We start from the raw sequence: 20548 nt of genomic DNA, 5'->3' as shown, positions 1-20548 counted from the left end.
TGCAACTTCCCACTACCTCTGATTGCAGTATGCACGCTACGATATGTCTATAGGATCATGGATGATGCTTGAAGACGGTTTCATTATTTGAAGAATTGCGAATTTTGAAACATCTTCGCACTGCAAGTCACCCATACCGGGCAATACCATCCTAACCAGAATCTGGCACTGTGGTGCAGTCGTTATTCGTATGCTAGATTCCAGGTGCTGTACATGTCATACCGTCAGTGCGCTGTTGAAGATTTTCAGTCATTTATCAGGCCCTGTAGTCACGGTGGCGGTCACACATGTCGCTTTCCCGTCATGTGGCAAATATAGGTTATATGCAGCGCTTTTAACTTCCTGTGCGCAGTGTTTTCGTGTGAGCCGTTCGACAATATTTTACGATTTCACCAGTGTAGCTTGTAAGTTTTAAACAGCCTAACATGCCCTTAGCTTTGTTGTAGGTCACGCGAAAATAACTCTTGCTATTTGCATTGACATGAATGAGACTGATGTGAAAGACCACTCCTACTGATCTGCAGTTCTAGTATGGTTTTAAGTGGCAAACTATGGTGCCCACGTTTACCGAAAATTGCTATATTGCTATTAAAATGAGAGCAAAAAATGTATATTCCAATGAGGACCATGTAAGTGTAGGAAAGTAAATTTTATATTACAAGTGACCTGATAGGAGCAAGTGTGTCGCTCGGAGGAAAAAAGGAGAGAGAGAAAAAGCAATGAATGTTCTTCAAACAGCTCAATCTGAATTACTCAATTCACTGAAGATGCTTGCCGATGAGTTTCCAAGCGCTAGGAAACGCAATACAGACACAGCTTCTTAAATTTTATTCAGCGTAGATGTTCCACATAAACCACGCATTTTAAACGTTTTTCGCATCCTAAGAACAGATATTGCGATTGAAAACTGCTTGACCTGCAAACAGACGTAGTATTAGAAAATTTGCAGTTGTTAAAAGTAAACATAATCCTTCACAACGCACAGAAGAAACCAGTGACAAGCTGGCTGTCTGCACATAGCCATCCACGACCCAAAGGCCTCACGGAGCTGCTTCTGGACCGTGCGGTGTTAGGGCGTCAGTGCGATGCACCAGAGACGTAGACGCAGTTTGACTGGTAGTATCGGACATTCTGCTTTGAGGCACCGACAGCGCCTCCGTTCTTGCTGTCGAAATTCTTCCAGCGAATCTGAGCACCGGAAAGCACTGAAAGTACTCAGACCGTAAACACTGGCCACGTTTCGGTCCCCGCAAGTATTATAAATGTTCCTTCGCAACTCATTTGCGTGCTAATGCAAACTTGATGAAATCCAGTCGGACGAACTGCTGACCCTGTGGTAAATGCCCGGCTGATAGTTCTTCGCACACGAGTAGCCAGCTGACACGATGCCAATAAGGTAGTATACGCCGTAGTGATTCAGCATAAGAGGACCGCCAGAGTCGCCCTGCGTGGAAATTATGATAATAGCGTTAGTGTTCTTATTCTTACTACACGGACCCCCGGTACCTTACCTGACAGGAGTCTTTTCCTCCGCGCTCATATCCCGCACAAAGCATCTCATCGTGTATGCGGATATTAATTCCTTGACGGCGGTGCCACGTTTCGCACACTTGGTTTGGCAGCACAGGTACGTGAACGTGCTGCAGGACTCTGGGGCGCACTTTGGAGCCTGGAGAATGAGAATGCAGTGGATGATATATGAGTGCTTATTGCATCGTGCTAGCTGAAGAACATAGTACGTTTTAAATTATACTCCTAGACAACGTAAGAGCCAGTCACATAGGTGTAGCAGAGTAGGCGACGTTGGAATGTGGGTAGCCATCGTGCAGCAGGCCGCTTTATGTTTTATTCAAAACACCTCAAATTCATTGAAGCTACACTGTAGATCCTGGCTGGGCGCTCACTGGTGCTTAAGTTTTTGTGATCGTCGTATAGAAACAGTTTCGTCTAGTTAAATTTAAAGTTGTAGCATGTAAGGCTGCGAGTTCGGGCCAGAAGCGTTTACTACCCATCGTAGCGGTTTGGGAACACAATTTTGGCTTTAGTTAATCCCGACTTGTTCATTGAACTTAAAAAGTCTTCCCAGGAAAAGCCTAATGCACCAAGAAGGTGCATACGAAGCCAATCCTTTATACAGCTCTTCAGCTTGTGCTGTTAGTAAAATTTTCCGCATTCCTCATTAAATATGAGACGCCGTATCAATCAAAGTTCATCGCAGGTCACTGAAAAAAGCTTGCCCTTTAAGTGACAGCGTGGCCGTGTTCTTCTACTGAGTATGACGTAAGCCAATTCCTTAACAAAAATATCCAGATATATAAATAAATAATAAAAATAAAATATAAAATAAAATAATAAAATAAATATCCAGACAAAAAAAGAAGCTGATCCCTTAGCAATTACTGAAGATATAGTTCCGTTTTGAAGAGAGACTTCGCTTCAGCCTAATCTTGCCATTACATACATCACATGCAGACTTCTCTTTAAGTACTCCCGAAGACGCATATAAAGGGTGTAGTAGAGGAAGTGTGGGTGCACGAGAGGAAGAGGACGAAGGGAATAAAATCATCCTCTCTCGGGTTGCTTCGGAGAGCAAACAAATCTATCTTGTCTGGTTCTATAGGAACTCTGCAAAGGGTACGAGTAGAGAATGAAATATATCGGTTGTAACGTGTGCACAAATTACCTGGCTCCAGGGCTCCCCAGCCAGCAGCAACTGCTATCCTGCTCACGAAGTCAGCGTCCTTTGGAGGTAGGCAGATGGGCATTATGTTAGGCTTGTAGACGACCGGCCGATCTAGGACGAGCACGGCGACGTCATAACGATCAGCTTGAGGCGTAAATCGGAAGTTTGGGTGGATGCGAATTTGGCGCACACCGAACGTCTCGCTCGGGATGCTCTCCACGTCTGAGTTGAGCACGTAGTCGCCCAGCGTCACACGGATGCTCGAAGGAGTGTACTGGTACCTGCTCGAACAATGGGGGGAACAAGAGAGGAAAAGTTAGCACAACTTCCTTTCTAACACGGGCTAGGCGACCTTAACCGGGCGGCGTCCTCGATGAAAACAAAGGTGGAAATAAGAAACCCCGCATTATCCCGTATACCTCGCTTTCACGCCCAACAAACGATTTCTTCGGCCAGCACTACCTTGTCGGAAAGCAGTTTCTATTCTTGTTATAGCGCGGTCAGCCGTCATACTTACGGCACTTAAACCTGCGCGAACAGAAAGATAATGAAGCCTACGTACTTTGCCACACAATGCCCAGCGGTGACAACGTGTTGTCTGGAGACCAGTGTGCCCCCACAACGACTTCCCGCTACTTGGATGAATGCTTGCCATGGGAACTGTCCGAACTCTGCTTCGTTTCCCCCCACGATGCGGCTGATTCGTCCGCCGCTACGGCCACAGTCTGTGAGGAAGTACAGGCATCATTAGGATACAGTAGTGTGCATTTGCCATCGGTGGCGGCCAACAATATATCCCGGCAGTAGGAACCACTTACATGGATCATTCTTGACAGGGCCATAGTAGCGTGGCTTGATGATGGAGTCAGACGGCGTGATGCAGCATGTGAGCAGCGGTCCGCAAGAGGAGCCCAATGACCCACCTACCATCCAACACTGCAGGAAGAACGTGCACCGGGCACCGCCTACACAGGCGTCGGACCCGATGCTTGCCCTTCCTGGCTTGGACGGTGGCCTCCGGAAAAGCTGCACAATGCTGTGGCCGCCACTGTTACTGGCACCATCGTACGTATTATCTGCCAGACCGGAAAATGGTGCAGTTGCCGATGGTATGGGCCGCAACGCGGGGCCTGGCTCGATCTGGTAGGGAGGTCCATACGCTGGTCTCAACGATTGTTGCGGCCGTGGTCTTGGCTCCGGTGGGGGACGTTGGTAGTAATAGTATTTGGGTGAATATGGGCGCTTATGCCTGGTTGGCGGCCGGCTTTGCGAGTAGTAGTATACTGGACGACGTTGGAGTGCAGGAGGGTAGCTTTCAATGAACCCTGCAGATACGATCGTACTCAAGGTTGTTTATTTACCGAGACAACTCAGTCAATGATAAGTCAACAAAAATAGTGTTAGATTGAGTCTTGAATCAGTAGTTGGTATTATAATGACATACACTTATTCTGTTGCACGGCTATTGAACAAAGGTAGTCATGATATCGTTGTTTCCCCATCTTCCATCCCACCTGAAGGGCACGACGAAAACAGTCCATGGGCAAAACGTGGCATGTTACCCTTGTCATGTAGAAAATTATTAAAGAGTTAATTTTTCTTCTTTTTCGTTAATGTATGGGCTCTTGAACTGCTGTTATGGAAGGGTTCGAGGCACGAAGTACACGAATGTATTACGTTAGACACGTGCAGATCTAACGCCTTCCAAAAGTGGTAGCCGTCAGAACCATGTTTTTAATCTCATCTAGAAAAAGAAACGCTAATTTACAAGTAGGGTTTGTTATAAAAGGTAGGTGACAATTTTGCGGTTCACGTACGGTACTAAGAACAACGCAAGGAAGTCCTAACACTGTCGACGGCTGTCGTCATTTAGCAGGGAACCAAACTATGCTTGAGATGAAAGCAACATGAAAATTTATCTCTTGTAGAACCTATGCTCGACTGCATCCAAACTGGAACCACCGACTCTTTGGTCCGGTAAGCCCCACTCCTCTAGGTCTAGTAAACTGCTACTAAGTGCAGTAAACAGCCAAATAGCTGGCACACAGCACGATCCAAACACAGAATGGAAAAGGACACACTTTTGAACAACATCGTACTTATCGCATTATCACAATCAATATACTGGCAATTCAGAGCTAGACACGTGCGCAGGAACCCGTTAAATGCGGGAAGCTAATTAAAAGTGTGAACCTACAGTGAATGTGTACTACCAGCTGAGGCACATATCAGCCTTGAACTTATTGGTACCGTGCTGCTTTCGCGGGAAGTATTTGGCTGTCGGCTATACGCTAATGAAAGATGTTCTATCCAATCTCGAATCCCATTTCTTCCGAAGAAGCATATGAGCGTACTATACAGCAGATCGTATGTGGTACTCACGTGGTGTTGGGTCAACTGTGTTGATGGTGATGTTGATGGTATATCCTTTCACGAGAGCTGACAAGTGCATGCACAAAGTAAGCAACAGCGTGAGGGCATTCATATTTCCGGGAATCACCAGTGGACAGCAGACCTGCAAAAACAGAAGATCCAAAGGAGAGGGAAGTTATTCGATGTGCTTTATCGCGAATTAGAAGAAATTACGCGGAAGTCAGCCGTTGGGCTACGTGAGCAGTTCATCACTCAAGGTACATACTACAATGCTTCAGCGCGCTTTTCTGTCCAACTTGCGGCAACGGCAGTGCGTGATCGCTATGTATCATCCTGTAACGTTTCGTTTCATCGATATCCGCCAGTTTTCCCAAAAAAGAAAGCTGTGGTCTATAAAGCAAACGAAGCGTTCCATCCGGCGTGACGAGAACATGACGCGTGCTGACAATGCGGGGGCGTGGCCTCTGACTGTCACTTTCGCGGTTACGCCGTGAATCCCGCGGCGTGCAGCCAGACGAACCGTAATGGTCTTTGACCTCCTCCCATATTCATTGCACTCGTCAGTGAAAGTCAGTACGAGTGACACGATTTGTACGGTTGGTACAAATTAAGCAGTTCTTTCCTTCTGGGAACAGCGTCCAAGTTTTCTGCGTGACGTACAGCTAGACTGTGGTTTCCGCGATGATGACTTGAGGAAGAGGATACGTTCGTGGACGTGCAGAGGTCAGGCAATAGTCAGGAAAGTGCGCGGCTTCACGGCCTGTGGAGGTTGACGCAGACGCCGTTATCGGGCACTATTTTTAGCGCTTAAATCGAACATATACTGAATAGGGGAATCTCGTTTGGCATGAGGATATTATAGATCCGTCATAGTGGTCTCGAGGCCCCACAGTGCAAGCTGGCACACGTGTTGAGGTACTTATGACGAAGATTGTTATATGGCTAGTCATAAAACTAATGACACGGTCGATTCGCCTTTTAATAGCGTGTCACAGCGCTGCATTCGTTCAATGAGACGAGTTCTACCACGCGGTGTGGGGGCGTGACATTTCTCGGAACATAATAGCATAACCATATAGCAGTATACTGTGAGTGAAACACATGCCAGGGAACATAATCGCTAAGCGATTCTCGCACTCACGGATAATTGCTCCCGCTGAAAAGTAGGACGTGACCTGCACTATCGAAAATCTAGAGGTTAACTTACATAGGCACGATCTCTGAAAGTTGTTGAAGACTACATCCTCGTTACACACTGTTTCGGGGTCCTAATATAACAATTCCCCTACACATATTAACTGGTGCGCGCAAGACCTTCAGGAAGCTAGCTAGGAAGTCAGAGCAAAGAGCAGGGGATGTCGTGCACAAGGTGACCCTGCTCACTGTCAAAGCAAAATAAACGCTAACAAGTGCTGTCTTCCGGACGCGGGAGCAGCACAGTTGGGTTAATTTCTTCTGCATGTTTTCACAATCCAATCCAATCCATATTTTCCGGAGTCATCCAGGAGTGCTTCCTGTTTTCCTTTGCGTCGAACCGTATCAACCGGAACCAATGAGTGGATAAGATTCTGAGTCACTCTGACAGCAGTTGGTTCCTACAGCCACGATAACCTTACCAACGGTTAGCTAAAACTACCTAATATTACAAACGGTGGCGTTGTAAACATAGCGAATAATTTATTAAACAACGCTGTGAGTAGGAAAATCGAATAATGCTCTCGATTACTCGGTGTGATTAACTTACTTATAAACACGTGTCGCTTACTTGCGGCAAGGGTGCTCTGTTTACAATGGGTGTAGACGCAGGCAATACCAGCTGAAGTCAAATTCTATGACGGAAAACTACAACCTGGAATTTTCCGACCGATATAGTTGCCTTGAACCTCAGCGCTGCATTGGAGCAATAGACTCCGATAAATATCAGACACGTGTCTCGCACGGTGTTACTCAAGAATCACGATTGACGTTATCGGCACACAGCTGATTACATCTCAGTCTGGCTGTCTCGTCGTGACTAGGAAGTTGGTCCTGCACGAGCGAGTGCACGGACATGTGACATGTCGTCTGTCTTCTGCGACGCTTTGTGTTTGCGCGCTGTGGTACCGCTCCAGTGACATGGTAGGCATATGTCCTTTTCTCTAAGCGTTTTGTTCTCACATAACCGGATTGGTTGCCCTAGTTGTCATTTTCTTCTCCATGAAAGATAATGACCGTGCGTTATTTTGCTCTAGTAAAAGAAAAAGTAATGCGTTCTTTTGTACTTCCGACAAATCGTTGTCACAGAGGAGGGCGTATTCCGTGGTTCTCTTTGCAACTACGCCTGTTCCACGCAACAATGTTCCGCTCCCCTCAAGCTTGGCAAGACGTTTCGAGACGGCACACGCCGAATGGGAGTTGCTCATTTTTCATAGCATTTTGCTTTTTGAAAGCGGGCTCACATTTCAGCCGTTACCCGTGCGACATCATGATTCCTTGAGTCAGCACCAAGAGGCCGCATAACAACCTATGTTTAACAGCAACAGCGCATATACGGAAGAACAGGTGTCGTATGTTCGGTCTCAATTCCAGTCGTTTCAGACAACGATACCGAACCGATTCACGCAATGAATTCAACAAATGATGCAGGAAAGGTGCAACCACCGCCGCATGACAGATGAGGACACTTCTGTCGCGGTTGATAAACATCTGTGAACCTTCAGGAGCCATGCACCTGTAATTTATCTTTATTTTTTCTTATTTCGTGCAGTCTTTTTCCGTGCACGTTTGAGCTGCGCTGCTTAGCAGTTATTGATCTTATGGTTAGCTTTCGTGCCATGATAATAACCTGCACCTGGTTTGGAACCACGAAAGAGAAAAGGAACAGGGCCAGTGTAGCGTGCGGAATAGAAACATAGAAGTACCTCCTGCTGATTCCAGGAGTGTCAGCTTTCTGTGTCATGGAGTAGACGGATCCACATTTTTGGGTCTACCATCAACATATTTGCGTTTACATATCTATTCATGCATCCAGTGGTGCAAGTGGAAACGTTCAGGCAAGGCCCCGCAATGACTATGATAAGTGACACTGCGATAACTCCTCTGCCTCTTTTGAGACGAAGGTTCGAAAGCTTTCTAAAGGATATTGTCATATTGCAGAGCATTATTTCCTCACCCTGATGACCCACGACTATACTGAACTGAACTGTGCCGGAACCGGGAAAATTTTTGATTCGCCACCGAAGTCTGTGATTAGCAATGCCTGAAAACCAAGCGCAAAGAAGACTTACACATGTCTCCAAATTTTTAAAATCTGTAAGGTTTAGAAATGAAATGTGCAATTTCGTCGATGTGCTGAATTCAAATATAACAATGAAAACTGTCATTTGGATCCGGTTTCTATGGTATTGAAGATTTCGCGTATTACTGCTGCGTATATTCTGTAGATAGCCATTGCACATAATTTTAAACAGTATTTCTGAAAACAAAGTTGCACATGGTCTGTTAAGTAAACTATTCAAAATTTATTTGAGCAGACACAGTAACTAAACTTACTATAAAATGTCCAGACACTATTGAGAATCAATGCACAAGGCTTCGGAGGGGGGGTCCTCACTTACTGAATCCTTGTCCCTTGGTTACTTGTCTCGTGTATTCCGGTATTGGATTATTGTTACTTTCCAGCAGTATAAGTCTGCGAGCATTCATGTGTGCTATTTGTCCTGATACCTATTTGTATAATCGCAATATCCTGGCGAAATGGCCCTCTGCTCATCTCATGTGGTTTGTGAAGCTAACTTTGCGCCATTGAGGCCGAGTGAATATTTTTTTTTTTTTTACATTGCGTTGTCTTTCTGTAACACAGCATTTTGGAAAGTGCGCAGTACTAACATGTGTGTACCTGGAAAAGCAGAGGCAATTAGCAGTTTTAAGCATTCTTTTCATTTCTAGCGCTAGTAGAACTAGCGCTTAGACCTATAGTTGCGTTCAGCTGTTTTCTATGCCTGAGCCAATTTGCCTGTAGGCCCCAGCTATCATGAATGAGCACGGTCAACATCAGAGTGCTGCTCACTTGCAAGTAGGAATTTTGCCTTTCGCAGAGAAGTAAACTTTCACCGTTTTTGGCCCGCTGCATAAGCAAACTACATTCGGTCTCACCGAGACACCGTCACGCGGTGGTTTGTACGACAACTTTAGGATAGAGAGGTAGAGGGGGAGTAATTTGATCGCTGTTGGTAGCACTCCACTTTGTTCATTACAGCGCGCGAGCAACGTCATACTTCGGAGACAGCGCACAAAAAGCTCCCAGTTGCAGAACGGACATGTTTTCCTGTACGGCAGGCAGACTGTCAGTACCTTGAAGATTTGCGGGAAAAGACGCAGCGCGTGCTACCGAAGGTCGACATCAGAAGGAAAAAGAGCAGTAGTGAATACGGGAACTCCTTGTACTAGCACCGTGATTGCTCGGGAGCCGAGAAGAAATAGTTTATGTGGTGTGCCTCTTGTGTGTACGAGTGAGAACGAGCCTATATGTTGTTATGCAAGGCAGTCGGTTAATACTTTTTTAGGATGCGCGCCCCAACTTCTAAAATCTAACTCGCGATACCAGCTGCATAAAAGAGCGGGTTAGGGCTTCGCGCTCGGTTGGTGGTAGCCAATGTGGTGCTGAAGACTGGGAGGTGGTGGGTTCGAATCCTACCACCTGCTGTGCTGTCGGGGGTTTTCCCTGGGTTTTCCGAAGACTTTCCAGACGAATGTCGGCACAGTTCCCCCCGAAGTCGGTCCAGGGCGCATACTAACCCCCCCTGTCCCCCCACCACTCCTTCCTGCTGTCCTTTCTCCATCTGTCCACATATATACGCCGCTCATAACGTCAGTTGCTTCGCGGCGCTGAACACCGTACGGAATAAAAAATAAAAATAAATCGCGGTTATATCACTCTTCCCGCCTACTTTTCTCGCGCAACAATTCAGTCACCATTATGTTGCGAACAAACTTCGAAAAAGACGGAGAGAGAAAGAGAGAGAGGGAGAAAAAAAACGTCCGTTTAGATTCTCGTTTTTATAGGCTAGGAGTCTCTGAATGGCTATTCTAATTACAGTGTACGTGAACACGAGGAAAACACTTAACTGCAATACCCTCTTTCGCCTCTAGCATACTGCGCGATCGAAACGGATGAACAATAATTTGACCCGTTTTTAATCGCAAACGGCTGATGCGCATTATCGCATCGATTATCTGGCAAATTGCTTTGTTCGTGCTAATAACTGCTTGAGACTGTATCACAGTCACGGCGCGACGCCTCCTTGATCCGCCAATTCAAATGTGCACGCTCTCCCGAGGAGTGATAAACACGCCGTTAAGTAGTGCAACACACCGCATCCGCTCCCCAACACCAAGTTTCCTCTTGACCTCCAATCCATTGACACTGTTTATAGAAAAATAAAGCGCTTTGCAAGGTGTGTGCGGAGGATCTTGCTATATAGGAAAGCTCTTTTTCGTTGGATCTTGTTTGCTGGCTCCGCGTGGGCTCTTCTGCTAGCTGTTGGCGTGGAAATACGGTTATTGGCCAACAAGGGCAGTCACGCCAACCGTGACGTTATTTGCTCCGGGAAGTTTTCTCCTGTATCCTCTCTCGAGGTGTGAATAATGGAAAAGAAACATATATATACGGGACGTTTAAGATCGACGTACATTCTGTGCTAGAGACCACTATGCGACGGAGCGAGCACAGGGTAAAACTAACCTGCCCGTGATGATGACGCGAGTGGATGGACGGATGTCGTGGCCTTTCCCTTGGTAGTTTCTACTACGTCATTCAGCTTAACTTAGCCGGCGTTCACACGGGGCAACTTTTCCCAGCAACTCGAAGCAACTCAAACCAACGTCTTTTGAGCAATTTCGAGTCCGCGTTCACACGCAGCAACTCTGTAGCTGCACCCACAAGCAACCTTATGGCGACCGGACAATGTGGGTTCGAATCGAACTGGTGGAATCTTTTCTTTAGCTGCTGTTTATCAAATTTCAGTCAGTTTTATTACTCCAATAGATCATTATTGCCGCCCAGAAGTGGCAACTGATATGTTTCCGTGAAGTTCGTAAAAAAAGAAAAAGTTATTTTTTAGCTGCACCTCCAGGATTTGAACCTATGAACCCACGAACGAAATCCACAACGCCATCGGGAGTCACGTGGCAATGCTTCCATCTCTGATTGGCCGATGCACGAGCAACTTCTCAAGTTTTCGGTCCGGGAGCGATTCGCAGCAACTCGGAGCAACTCGAGTTGCTGGAGGTTGCCGGCTGACAGCAACTCCAAAGTTGCTCATAGTTGCTGCAAAAAGTTGCCCCGTGTGAACGCTGCCTTAGGTGCATTACCGGTGGTTTGAGGAAACACATCCCGCTCCGTGTGTGTATACTGTCATCAAGCAGGAGAACTACCACTATGTATGCAGAAAGTACAAGGGGTTGTCAATTTATGCTTACAATAGCTACCAATAATTTCGCTGGTGCTTCGTGTTCTGTCTTAATTGAATACCAGATTTGACGCCGTCGTTCCAGAAACGTAATGCTTCCCATGCATAGACATTTCCTTGTGCAATTCGAATACGCGTCGCGTTCTACGACTTCGTGTTCCACAGTGTCTTCTTAAACACACATCGCACAGCCCGTCAGTGATTTCTGAATATTTATAGCAATATAAGTTTTCCTTCTCAACGTTCCTGTCCCTGCCTTAATTAGCAGCGTGCTCCCTCCAAAGAATTACCGAAAATTCCTCCAATCGTATTTAATTTTATATTACCGGTATATAGCAAGTGATTTGCATCTTAATTATTCATTGCCTATATAATCTCCGGTTTTCGTACCATGGTGTTAATGCTCCTCTTCGTGCTTGCTTCATGTCAAATTAAATATTTCTCTGAAGCATAAGTGGTCCTCTTACGCAATTTCGTGTTACAACAATTAGGTGTAGATATGTCAGGATCTTCTTGAACCCACATTTTTTGCTAAAAGAGCAGAACCCTCGGGGATAGTTTTTCAGTTGCACGCAGATTCACAGGACCGCGCAACGCTCCGCACCTAAAAAAATAAAAATCAAATAAAGTACACAAATTAAAAAGGAAAATTGTGCCTTGTGAGGACTTCGGTTTTATCATCCTTATGTCACGAGGAGTAATGTTCCCAGACGCATCGCTGGTTAATGCGCCATCTCACGACGTCATACTTAATTAATTAATTAATTTCATAATGCTTACACTTTACATAAAGAAATAACGTTTTGGGAGAATACAGTGCGAGTCGCGTAGATTGCAATGACATAAGTTCCGTGGGATTCTGAAGGCGCAAGATGTGATGTGACATAGGAAGAAGAAAAAAAAACCTTAATGTGAGCTTCGGCCTCTGCACCTCTGTTGTTATCGTTAACAGCGAAGGCGGACCCACATCCATATAGTTCGTATAATACATTTTTTCTGCGCAGTCGTCTATCCATCTTCTGTCTTCGACACGTCAAAAATACAAAAACGACCTTGATAGGTTTCTGGCGTAACGCCGCTGAAATAATTGTTTCTCCTATCATGGCATGCAGTGCATAAGGAAGCTTTCAAGCACCGTGTCATGTCGGAGAGGTCATGACCAAATTTTGGAGGCTGCAGTGGAGGTCAATGAATTTGCCATGACGTGCCGAAATAATGACCATGCTGTGATACATGCAAATGTCAAGACAGGTCAAGTCATTGGACCGTGGCGCTTGGCAGGTTACGATTCGCTGCCGTTATAGCGCTGTGGCCGACCGTTTTTTTTTTTTTTTTTTTTTTTCCATTCGTTCGGTCACGCTGAAGACGACGGGAAACCACTGTTCAAATTATAAACGCTGATGTACAAGTAACGCGAGCACAAGAGAAATTTAGGTCCTGTTCGAAAATATTTGAATCCATCTTATTAATAAATTAAGTTGAAGGAAGGTGTTCACTTTGAAACGATTCGAATAGTTACCTAATTTTGTAAGTTTAATTTTGTAATTACTAGCTTCAAGCGTTTTGTCCTCCAAAAATGTTGCTCCTCTTTGGCAAAATAGGTTTGGTTTTCAAGAACGACAGCTCCTGCATTAAAATCTCTAAAAACCCCAATGCAGGGTAACATTTAAAAAGACCACACAAAACACAGCACTGAACCGACAAACCAAGCTTCATCAGTTCAGCGATGTGTCTTCTAAATGTTGCCCTGCACTGCGGTTTTTAGCGATTTTAATGCAGAACGAAACGGCCCAATTTTTAAAATTGTTCGAGAATCCCTGGTCTTGGAGAATGAATACGTAAAGCTTGATGGAAAGAAGTAATGCCACCTGGCAACCAGAGCGAAGTATTATGCGATGACGTGGATAGTTTAGGTATCTCTTGCCCTATGCCAGGGAAGCGGCACGTGCTGCATTTGTAATCGTAATGGGAAGAGTTCAGAGGTAAGCGGGTGAAAGGGTCACGAGGAAACCCTATACCATGTATCAGGCCATATGGAAAGTAATGACATGAAGGGTTTTTGGAGGACGGAACTGCATGCTTAATTGGGGGGTAGGGGCGAGTATGTTTATTAGAAGAGAAATGTGTATTGTCATCAAGCAGGCCAACTACCTATGGAGAAAAGGAAAGGGGGAAATGGGTGATAGGTTTCTGTCACGCCGTACGCGCCACGCGAAGGCATCCCGGTGGCGTCGGTGGTGGTGGCGTGTAACGAGATTCGTTGCTATAGCCCTTGAATCAGTGACCACTAGTGACCTGGTGTTCCCCCCTTCATGTTATTTATTTGTATTTTTTTTTTTTCAGCGGAATAGCATGTCGGCCTTGCGTTTGACTGAACTTTCCTAAATGCTTTCGAATAAACGTCCCCCTCCACTCGTTGCAAACCGAACTGGAAAACAAACTTAATTTCAGACAAGTTTTAAGGAGATTTAAGTCAAAGTGTACATTATTGCCTTTGGAGTACTCCAAAGTTGCACTCTATTGCTCGACAGACAGCCTGAACACTTCCGGTGCTCGACGCAACGGCGAATAAATGCAGAGTGTTCCGGTATACCGCGTAGTAATTGAGCCACGTACGGGACTACCGAAATTGAGACACGGTCAAGATTAATTGTATCGTAGGCATGCCTGTACTTACCGAACGCACCGTTTCTATCCATCTCTAAACTTTGCTGTCATCATTCACAGGATCTGAAATGAAGAACGTGCGTTACTAATTAACAAAACGAAATGGCAAGTCACCCCTTCCCCCTTCTATGTCACTATTCAGTTACCCATTTTGCTGTACACACACTTGTACACGCTCCGCTTTCGAAATATTTTTCAATAAATTTCCAGTAATTGCAAAGGAGAAACGAAAACAGTTAACCCTCAAGACAAGAATATGACTTCCACGTTTTTTTTGTTTTTTTTTTTCGTTGTACGTATGCGGCGAATGATAATGCTGTTTTATTTATGCACATGTAATGTCACTAAGAGTACACAAAGCTTAGAAGCGGCCAACGGTAAATAGCAAAGTTTACGTTTTCGTTCGTAGTGCACAAAGAGTGAGGTGGTGGCGCTGGGAACGCGGCAGCCCTTTCTGAAATGCGATCTGACGCCTGATGCACCGAACCTGATTGCGGTCACTTCGGTACCTTCAAAAGGAATTGCAATGAGCTTGCATAGTAGTGATCAATCTCTAACAACGTCCTCACTGCCCATTTTCTTCATCGCTCGTTATTCAATGACATTATTTTAACGTACAGGCCATATCGCCATCTGCTCAAAAAAGAAGAAGAAAAGGAAAGAAGGAAGAAAAGCAATTTATGTCCTGTTACTATGGTGAGCTATACTGTTACTATAAAATTTTCTGCTATGTCCTTGTGTTGGTGTATTCTTGATGATGATGATGGTGATGGTGGTGGTCATGATGATGGGGACAAGTGGAATCTATATCAAACGCGTCATACCTTAAACCTACAATGTGTCTTTTCTTAGGCGTTATATATATTTTATAGAAAAGCTTTGAATTAAGCTTATACGACTATGGGGATGTTCTGTCGGAGAGAGTACGCAACTAGTAGATGATTAATTACTTAAAATTTATTAGTTATATTTTGAATTAGATGTTTTGCGGCAAACGTGAGATAGCAGAATTAGAGCTAGTCATTATTTAAAGTCATCCCATTTTTTGAAAGAACTGAATCGCGCACGTACTTCGTGATATCCATGGCCAAATGAGCCGAGATCGAAACCACACACGTCGGAAGTGCAGGGAGAGACCCGGCTTTCGCTTCCGGGAGCTTATCTGGGCCGCAAAGTGGTTTATCTGGCCGCATGTTCAGCGCCTGCACCAATCAGTTCCACCTCTGCAAAGCACGTGACCCTCCAGCGCGGAATGAACGTCGTTCTCTCCGCGGTCGAGACGCACTTGGTTTCGGTTTCGGCATAGCAAAATTTGGCATAACGTATCTCAAAGTATGTGCGTGTTTCACGATTAAAGAGAGAGAGTGAGTGGCTTTAAAGACTGCCTCCAACTCTGCTATCTGACATTTCCCCCGAATCATCAAATTCAAATTATTGGTGAATTTTAGGTAATTAATAATCCAGTAGTTGTACACTCTTTCGGACAGATGTCTCCCTCACAGTATAACTCACCCGCAAAAAAGGCATATCTGGTTCTCTCGTAGCTTTTTCGTGAAAAAATCTTCAGAAAAATCCTATATATCATGCGATAATAGTTTGGTATCGTTCATAGTTTCGGCGACTATTTTTATCTAGCTTTTTTTTTTTTCTTTTTCGAATAGAATTGACTTGTTCACAGAACGCCGCCGTTAAATTGGATACATTTCGCTTCCTCGACTCCTAGTTCACGACTGACACGACTAGAAAGTTCCGCCTTTCGAGGCCAGCATTTTGTGAAAGTAGCGAGAAAGTGACAGATGTCAAATACGCTCACGGCGACTAACCTCTCCCGTAAATGCCACGATATGTGGGTCGAGTCACATACCACGTCAATTTTGAAACACGAAAAAGCTTTCCGTCAGGTGCTCCGTTTTCTTCGCGAGTTTTTCGTTTCTTTTTCCTTGTTTTTCGACGTACAGAATATGGTTTTACGGAGCGAGCTGAAACTAGATTTTAGGACATGTGGTAAATGACTGCGAGATCACTCGAGAGGGCGCTGAAAAGTATCTGCCACCAGGCAACAAAAATGACGGAAAGAGAAGGAATGGAAACTGCGTTATTTTCTCTTCATTCGAACAAAGACACCCAACTCTTTTTTATTTTTTTATATTTACATCTGACACAGAACAGTGTAATTCTTTCCTTCCGGTGAAAGCTCCCAACGGGATTTGAATGAGTCTATACTTATGTGTACTATATAATAATATCTACGAGGGTATAATATCTCTATTCAGTCATGTAATGCCGGAATGAAACGCCGGCACAGTTCCCGATTAAGTCTGCCCAGGACGCACAATCTCCCCGAACAGCATTCCGGCAGGCAAATACCTCGGTAGAACACACATTGCGAGACAGATAATTACTTTTTATGAAACTAAAATGCGCGTTTTCTAGTCATAATATGGCGTGAATGCTATACTCGTGTTCAGACTAAGAACAACACGTTTAGGTCCCGCGCTGCAGTTGTCTGGCCGCATCACTCTGCGTTTGCTACAAGTCGTGCACTGTCACCGAAACTATAAAAGCCCCATAGGCGGATTAATTCTGTTAGTGTTGGAGCTGAGGAGCCACATTTCGTGCCGTTCTTATTTTGAACACGGTTATAGGGAGCGAGTGGAGGAACTTCGTATTACAGGAACCTGAGCGTGGTTGCACGCGTGTTGTCAATTGCGTCCTTGTCGTGTTCTTCTGTGCTCTTGGGAATTTCTTTTATTTGATGCTATATGCAGTGCGTGTGCGAATGCATGTTGCACGAGAAGATGGAGTGAGTAAGTAGGTGCAGGAAGAAAAATACGAAGATGTTGCCTCCATGAAGAGTCGATTTGGTTATTGTCTTCACCACAGTGTCCTGCGTTCTCTCATAGAGTGGATGCTTTTTGAAGTGGTGCTAAGTAAACATAAGAAGCTGTTAAAAACACACACACGGTGTAAAGACGCATCTCATTGTGCAAGCTAGCAACATAGAACACATTCAGCTCCTACACATGGCACTAAAAAAAGAAAGAAAAAAGATAAGTGTGCATCTTTTGGTGGGCTGGAGGGGTAGTGCCGTCTAAGGTATCTGTCAACAATATGTGTGTTAATGTACAAATACAGGCCGATCAAAGAAGGTTTCAACTTGGTTGAAGTTCAGCTCATGTGCTGCGTCCCTTATTTCGTCGTTTTAACTATCTTACCCAGCACTGGGTTTTTTTACGCTTATTCTACGCTTAGATCAACACCGAGTGTAGAGGTACCGTAATTTCGCGAACCACCGGAAACGACTTACGGATGAATGCCCAATAATCAATGCAGAACCATTCTGTCCTGATTGCAGGAGTTTGAGTGTAGGAAGGGGCGTGCGGATCTTAGTCGAAAGACGATTTGAATATTGCGGGTGATATTGCGCAGTAGAATCGTTCCCGAATAGCACGGCTTCTCGCTTGGTCGCTACAAATTACCTAAAATATGATCTTGTTCGCACAGAACAATAGAGTATGAAGGAACAAGCACCCTTTTTTTATTTTTCATATCATCATCACCAGTACAAAATGGATCACCAACCGCTATACTCTCGCGTAGAATGACGAACGGTGAATTTTCGTTTCAGGAACCTGTACGTACCCCCCGAAGCTCACGCGATGTGGCAAACTTCATTACCATTGTTTGAGGTAATCTACTAGAGAAATGATTAACTTCACGGAAACTGAAGAACCACAGTCTTCAACATTTTATGACCTGTTTGTTGTGGCTCGAGCTTCCGCTGGTTGAAAACGGATATACTTGGTGAAAAACCGTGTAAAGATAGGCATGTTTGTAATAATGAAAGATGAATGTCACTGAAAAGGTTAGCCAGCTGTAGGACTCGAACCCACATCTTCTGGATTGCCGCTGGCTGAGTCCTACAGCTGGCTAACCTTTTCAGTGACTTTTAGCGTTAATTTCTTGGCAAATTGAGGCTTTGTATGTATTTGTCCCTTCTATGTTGTTCCAGCCTCAGAACACCAGTTCTTTCATGTTTGTAATAAGACATCCTCTTTCACATATGATCATACAGATATTGGCAAAGGGAAAATATGCACTTTTTGTTCTTCATTTCAAGTGCGCAAAAAATTTAAATGAAAAAGAAGGCACGGAGAAGGGGAGTAAGGCTTATCGTGTATCACAATAATAGACCCTCAGCAAACCGACCATTGTCTAAATGCTGGATCCTACGGTTGCAAGGCTTAATTGTTACTGAGTCTCAGTTAGGTTGGGTTGGATAGAACAGCGAATAGACACCGTGGTGGTGCTCGTGAAAGGGCTCGCCGTTGTCAGCCTCACAGAGGTGGGCAACGAAGAAACCGAGTCTGTAAACGGTGACACAGCATAGACGAATAGAGTATTAGTAGTAGACGGTCTGCTTTTTTGGGCGGTCTCCATTTTCGCATCAGTTCGCCGATATTGGCTATACAAGTGCCGAGCAATGGTGCGGAACAAAGAGTGCAGGGAGTTGTCAGATTCACAGGCTAGCCCTTTCTTTATTGCTAGCACTACCGTTCCTGGAAAGATTGTTCTTAAATCCCTCTCTCTCTCTCTCTCTTTTTTTTTTTTTTGAAATAGTTTGGTTTCAGGTTCTTTGCCTCACTTAAACGAAGCCGGCAACTGATGACAGGGGTAATCCGACCGGAAGCACCCAAACCACCGGCGGAAATGCTGCCATTTGGAGCAGTCAGACTTCCGGGCACCATTCTGGAAACTCATTCCGCTTTTCAAAGACGCTGCTTCTTGTATTGTAAAGAAAACTATCGAAGCAAATCATGTGTGCAGACGTATTTTTCAAAGGAAGCAATTCTAAATGTGCCAGATATCTGTTGCACGCTGTCACTGTAGAAGAATTACAATCGTTGCCTCAACTTGTCAAGCATTCTTTCTGGTACTGTGCAAACAACAACCCGCAGAGCTACATAACCCCGAATAGATGGTGACGATGACATGGGATGTTTCATCTCGAAATATAGCAGGGGAAGGGGCCCTGTTCCTGTAGGCGCGCTTACATGGGCGCATACGTCGACTGAAAGCAACAGTCGACTGATCGCAAAGATCGACTTGGGACGGTTTACATGGCAGGAAGCGATGCGCCCTAGTCCGCCGGGCAATTCAGTCGACCCAGTCGGTGACAACGCCGCCAAGGCACTAAAGTGGTTATTTAGCGATTGCATTACTGTTTTATCAGTGTGTGACTTCCTTTACTGCGCCCATAAACATTAAAGCCTTCGATCGACGGCCCAGTCGATGCCCAATGCTGCTGGCTTGAAACGCTTTGCACCGGTGGGAACGTCAACCGTGTCCGTCGCCATGTTCATTTTCTGTGTTGCGGGCGGAGCACGGCGGCAGATGCGGTTGTGACGTAGCGGAAACCGTCAGCACAGTCGACTTGCCCGGTTTACATGGCAAAGGCGAGACGACTCCAGTCGTCTGATATACCCCAACGTAGCGACTTATTCCTGCTGCGTCGACGTCCCCTTTAGGTCGATGTAGGCGGGTTTACATGGAGAGGGGAGATCGACCTATCTCGCCCAGTCGACTTATGTCGCCTTCATGTAAACGCGCCTACGCCCTGCAAACAGCTGGCTCATGCAAATATTTGTAGCGTCGTCGACGACGAAGTTTTTCCTTACTAACTCGCGCGCTCTTTGAGCGGCAATAAACACTTGTTTGACTGCATTAGGTGAGGTCGATGATCATTGTGGTTAGCTCCGACATACTGGTGACCGAATGGTGGCGGTGTGGCTCTCCGTTGTAGGCCTCGCAGATGTGGGCAACGTCAAGACTGACGCCCTGGGGAATGTGCGTCCTGGGCCGACTTCTAAGTGAACTGTGCCGACATATGTCTGAAAGCGTCTGAGGAAAACCCAGGAAAAATCCCAGACAGCACAGCAGGCACCGGGACTAGAACCCGGGTACCTCCCAGTCTCAACGTGATGGCCAGCATGCTAACCACTGAGCCACGTGAGCTGGTGGTGACCGAATGTCGGCACAGTTTCCCCTGAAGTCGGCACAGAACGCATTCTAACCCCCTGTCCCCCACTCCTTCCTGCCGCCCTCTCTCCATGTGTTCACGTCTGTACGCCGCTCATAGCCACAGTTGCTTCGCGGCGCTAACACGCAATAAAAAAAAGAAACAGACTGGTGACCTGAACGTGGCTAGGTACCACATATTTAAGAAAACATTTATTTCCAGGAGCAGTACTGCTAGCAATACTGCTCCGCGCAGTCAGGTCGTTCACGACAGAAAAGCAGACTTGTGCCCGTTACCGAAAATAAGGAACTAAATGCCGTTGCCCGTTACTTCAGGAAAAAGTAACTAAATACGTTA

At 45.4% G+C, this 20548-nt stretch overlaps 1 protein-coding gene and 1 long non-coding RNA gene across 7 annotated transcripts; one reads left to right on the top strand and one right to left on the bottom strand.

Annotated features, from left to right (window-relative positions):
- Positions 1–811: 811 nt before the first annotated feature.
- Positions 812–14219, bottom strand: LOC135385995 (testisin-like). 6 transcript variants are annotated; one of them, XM_064615683.1, is made up of 7 exons: positions 14183–14219; positions 5066–5198; positions 3502–4008; positions 3246–3408; positions 2684–2964; positions 1512–1669; positions 812–1444 (listed from the first exon to the last, which is right to left on the bottom strand). In XM_064615683.1, exons 2-7 carry the CDS (start codon positions 5166–5168, stop codon positions 1289–1291), a joined length of 1368 nt encoding a protein of 455 aa, XP_064471753.1. In that variant the 5' UTR covers positions 5169–5198; positions 14183–14219; the 3' UTR covers positions 812–1288. The 6 variants fall into 6 exon arrangements, with proteins under 6 accessions (XP_064471753.1, XP_064471752.1, XP_064471751.1 ...); XM_064615682.1 differs by lacking the exon at positions 14183–14219 and adding an exon at positions 6822–6921; XM_064615681.1 differs by lacking the exon at positions 14183–14219 and adding an exon at positions 6801–6899.
- On the top strand, positions 6906–19079 carry LOC135386001 (uncharacterized). The gene is made up of 4 exons (XR_010420550.1): positions 6906–7174; positions 14793–14868; positions 17801–17861; positions 18793–19079. It is a non-coding gene; the product is annotated as an uncharacterized LOC135386001 (long non-coding RNA).
- The last annotated feature ends 1469 nt before the right edge of the window (positions 19080–20548 follow it).

Source organism: Ornithodoros turicata, chromosome 2, assembly GCF_037126465.1.
Source record: "Ornithodoros turicata isolate Travis chromosome 2, ASM3712646v1, whole genome shotgun sequence".
NCBI classification, from domain to species: domain Eukaryota; kingdom Metazoa; phylum Arthropoda; class Arachnida; order Ixodida; family Argasidae; genus Ornithodoros; species Ornithodoros turicata.
The sequence above is the reverse complement of the archived record's forward strand: the minus strand, read 5'-3'. Positions and strand labels throughout refer to the sequence as shown.

Bases quoted from the DNA above. Each gene is read 5' to 3' on its own strand.
- LOC135385995 (XM_064615679.1), bottom strand. From the start codon at position 5,305: ATGAACTGCTCACGTAGCCCAACGGCTGACTTCCGC. The intron at 5,199-5,269 runs GTAATTTCTTCT...CTGTTTTTGCAG, and splicing joins GCCCAACGGCTGACTTCCGC to GTCTGCTGTCCACTGGTGAT. The intron at 3,409-3,501 runs GTAAGTGGTTCC...ACTTCCTCACAG, and splicing joins CCCTGTCAAGAATGATCCAT to ACTGTGGCCGTAGCGGCGGA.